Source organism: Abrus precatorius, unplaced genomic scaffold (genome assembly GCF_003935025.1).
Source record: "Abrus precatorius isolate BTA unplaced genomic scaffold, Abrus_2018 Scaffold8, whole genome shotgun sequence".
Classification (NCBI taxonomy): domain Eukaryota; kingdom Viridiplantae; phylum Streptophyta; class Magnoliopsida; order Fabales; family Fabaceae; genus Abrus; species Abrus precatorius.
The window spans coordinates 18441821-18446559 of NW_020874428.1; the positions used below are offsets into that span (position 1 = coordinate 18441821).

At 28.8% G+C, this 4739-nt stretch overlaps 1 protein-coding gene across 1 annotated transcript; it reads right to left on the minus strand.

Annotated features, from left to right (window-relative positions):
- Positions 1–2213: 2213 nt before the first annotated feature.
- On the minus strand, positions 2214–3401 carry LOC113874373 (50S ribosomal protein L20, chloroplastic). Its single transcript, XM_027512595.1, is given in 3 exon segments — positions 2214–2417; positions 2419–2528; positions 3201–3401. Coding segments are annotated over 3 exon segments (411 nt in total). The 3' UTR covers positions 2214–2317.
- Between the last annotated feature and the right edge of the window lie 1338 nt (positions 3402–4739).

Sequence of the window (4739 nt, forward strand, 5' to 3'; positions counted from 1 at the left end):
TTCTAGGTTTGGAAAAGTGCGGATTTTCAAGAAAAGGAATCTTATGATATGTTGGGAATCTCTTATGATAATCATCCGCGTCTGAAACGTATTTTAATGCCCGAAAGTTGGCTAGGATGGTCTTTACGTAAAGATTATATCGCCCCAAATTTTTATGAAATACAAGATGCAAATATCAACAATATCCCTATTCTTCCTATTATATATATATATTATTTATTAGAATATTATTCTAATTATATATATATTATAATATATATAATTATATTGATATAAATTATACATATATACATTACATAATACAATATTCTAAAAATGAAAATTAGAATTAAAAAAAAAAGCAAAAATTAAATTTATTTTTTTAAAGAAAGAACAAAATGTTTGTTATGCTTAATATCCTTAGTTTGGTCTGTATTTGTATTCACTCCGTCCTTTAGAATACATTCTAATATCTAAGATATTTATAATACATTCTAATATATTAGAAGATATAATATTTTTCCAATAGAAGAAGTTTGACCCCTCCCTATAATGTAATGTTTTAGTTTTCTTTATTTTTAGGGGCTTTAGTCTCATTTTTTTTGGAAATAATTTAATTTTTTTTTTATTTTAGAAAAAGCATTTCTATTTAGAATATATTTCATATTTATTATTCTATAAATATTCATTACTATAATAATCATTAATAGAATAATCATTCTCCAATTTTCATTTAAATCGACTAATAATTAATACTAACCCAGTATATTTTCCACATTCATAGGAGTCATTTATGTTTCTGCTTTACGAATATGATATTTTTTGGGCATTTCTAATAATATCAAGCTTTATTCCTATTTTGGCATTTCTAATTTCTGGAATTTTAGCCCCGATTAGCAAAAGACCAGAGAAACTTTCTAGTTATGAATCGGGAATAGAACCAATAGGCGATTCCTGGTTACAATTTCGAATCCGTTATTATATGTTTGCTCTCGTTTTTGTTGTTTTTGATGTTGAAACAGTTTTTCTTTATCCATGGGCAATGAGTTTCGATGTATTAGGAGTATCCGTATTTATAGAAGCTTTCATATTCGTGCTTATCCTAATTGTTGGTTCAGTTTATGCATGGCGAAAGGGGGCATTAGAATGGTCTTAATTCTTGACTATTTAGACAATAAAAAAAAACATTGAGACAGTTATGAATTCCATTGAGTTTCCCTTACTTGATCGAACAACCAAAAATTCAGTTATTTCAACTACATTAAATGATCTTTCAAATTGGTCAAGACTATCCAGTTTATGGCCGCTTCTTTATGGTACCAGTTGTTGTTTCATTGAATTTGCTTCATTAATAGGATCACGATTCGACTTTGATCGTTATGGATTAGTACCACGATCGAGTCCTAGACAGGCAGACTTAATTTTAACAGCGGGCACAGTAACTATGAAAATGGCTCCCTCTTTAGTTCGATTATACGAGCAAATGCCCGAACCAAAATATGTTATTGCTATGGGAGCCTTGACTATTCACGATTAGGTGTGGATTTTTCACCTCATACGACTCCTTTTAAGCCTTCAATAAATCTAAGGACCAGACCGATTATTTATCTCTTGATATATTTATAAAATGGATAAGATTCGATTTTATCGGACGGTTCTAAATTAGACCAATTGAATTCTGTCTGTTTTGTTTTATTTAATGAAAAAATTAATAATAAAGAAAAATACATTTCAAATTTTATTTGAATAAATAAAAGATACAAAAAGTACTTCTGAATTGATCTTATCCCTTTAAAAAAAAAATTGGAATTTGTTGAGTAATAACTGAATTCTTCAATAAAATACTCTTTATAGAATTCTCAATAACTTCTCCATCATTTTCGATTACAAAAAAGAATTATACATTTGTTTTCTGAATTATGACATGAATTCCATCTTCCTAGAATATAGATGTAAGAAAAAAAAAGAAAAAGGGTATCACTTTTTCTTTCGTTCCTAGCCTTTTTTTGTGCAACTAAAACGGGACTCAAAAAAAAAAGTGAATTAATGAAAACAAAAGTAAAGGATTATTTCGTTCCTGATAGTCATTTATTTAATCAGTGGATGGGAGCATACTCTGGATCGGAATTGTAGGGAGTACTGCCTGATTTTTTCTACCAACTTAAAGCCCATTCTCATTATCAACTGAGCAGAGCTAGTGTTTTTTTTTACAACAAATCTCTAGCCAACCCTCCTGTAAAAGATTTTTTCTTAACAACAAATATGTTGGTACTGGATAAAAAAACAGTAACTTCAACAATTTCTTTGTCCTCACCGTTGCTTAATTTCTCGGAATTAATCACTTCAACAATCTTCGATGGTTATACGGGTATCCAAAATACGAACAAGATGGATGTTTATTGTCCCAACCATTCTTGTTAATCTCTATCCCGATAAGACAAGGAAAGATATTTTTTTTTTACAAAGTTTTCGTGTTGTTGATTCCTAAGCGTAGTGCTTCTTCCCCCATGCCGCCCATTGGTACTAGTAGAGTAGGGTTGACCTAACCCCTATAAGTATAGGTATAACCTTTCGCTTAATACTATAAACCTAAAATTGAAGCATATGAGGCTGCATTAATCGGGGATACACGACAGAAGGAACTAATCGTTTTATTTACAAATTTCACCTTCAGCAAACGTAGGTTTTTTTTTTCAATTTTTACCGAAAAAAAATTGAAATAGAGATAATCAAATCGCACCATCTCTGTAATAAGATAATGCCTTTTTTTCTCCTGAATAGAGGAATACTAAGAATGAAAAAAAGGTGTATTATCATACATATGTTTGTTTCTTCTAGAAATAGAAGACGAAATCCATTTATTTAGTTCTACATTCTTTCTATTTATTATTAGATTCTATTTGTACTTTGGATTCTATTATTTATTAGAATATTATTTACGATTTTCATTTTATTATTGATTTATTATATTCTATACTCATTATATATATATATATATTCACTTAGCTATAATCACTAGAATTCATATATACTAAGTATATATGAATTCTAGTGATTATAGACTATCTTTATATGAGCTCGTTGGCAATCATAAAAAGACAATTCTCTTTTAATATAGCTATTTGTGCAACTAATTTACGATTAAGAAGCAATTGCTTCTTGTATAGATTATAGATTAAATTATTGTAAATATAGTATATTTTTGGATTCTCGCGAATTACTGCATTTATTCGACTAATCCATAAACCGCGAAAATCTCTTTTTTTCCTATCTCTATCCCGATGAGCCGAAACCAAAGCTTTAATTTTCTGTTGAGGAATAGTTCGAGTAAGTCTTGAATGAGCCCCGCGAAAGCTTGATGTAAATAAATGAATTTTTGTCCTCCGTTTTCGAGCTATATATCCTCGTTTAATTCTGGTCATTGAGTAAATGAGACTTTGGTGAATAACAATTTCATTTTTTTCTTTCAGTTATTCTTTTCTTCTTCCTAGTCTATTAATAACAAAGATGGATTCTTCCAATGTATAAAAAAAAAATTCCAATGGCTTTTGCTACTATAACCTTCCCAACCACGATTTTTTTCTAAGTATTTAATTTAACTTTGAAATAAGAAATTGTATTGATACTAGGTATCAAAAAACATAGTAAATTAAATAGGATATAGATAAAAAAAAAGAATGGGTTCCATCGTTTCTATGATTATTTTTTAAACGACTAGGTCCTCTCTATACACCGGAGCCCCTTCTTTCATTTAATCCTTATTTAATCAATGTTATTGTTAACTTGTACAGTTCACATTCTTTGGCTCTACCCATGAAATATTTAGTAATAAGTTTTTTACAACGAAATCAAGTTATACAGTAACGGTGTTTAAGTATGAAAATTAGCTGGGTAACTGACCTTCTTATTCCGTTTTTACAAAATAAATTAGGGGCATAATTTTTCTTTAATAGTATTTTCTCCGCTTAGTGGGTAACCATTTGTTACCAATGGAAAAGTGTTTCTCATCTTAAATTGCAAATTGGGGTGATTGGGTTTACACTAATCGAAATCATAAATTTTATATATAATAGAAGAATGCTTATATTATTAATAGATTTTTTTTTAAGTTAAGATAGTGTGAATGGAGTTCTTCCATTCACACTATCTTAACTGATCGCTAATACTGAAAAAATGGGTTTCTTTTTTTTTTTATTAGTATAATGATCTAAACGAGTCACACATACACCTTGGTACATGTCCCTCGGCGCTGAGGGCATCCCCGAAGAGCGGGGGATTTCGTGACATTTCGGATTGGCTGTCTTGTGTTTCTAATAAGTTGTTTCATAGTTGGCATGGTGGATCCTATAGACATAATGAGCCGGTTTAGATCAATCCTAACCCGATGATTATGAATTACTTATATTTTATTAATTTAATAGTATATATGAATTCTAGTGATTATAGCTAAGTGAATATATATATATAATGAGTATAGAATATTATTCTTATTAAATGAATATTATTACTATTCATATTATTACTTATAATTACTAATAATTAATATGAATTTTTAGTAAAGAATGATATTTTTATTATATATAATAAAAATATCATATAAAAAAAGAAATAACTAAAAAATAAAAAAATAGGAATTGTAGAAGGATAATTAGTCTATCCATAAAAGGAGATGAGATCATATGAAAAATATAACTGATTCTTTCCTTTACTTGGGCTACTGGCGATCCGTCGAAAGTTTCGGGTTTAATACCGATATTTTA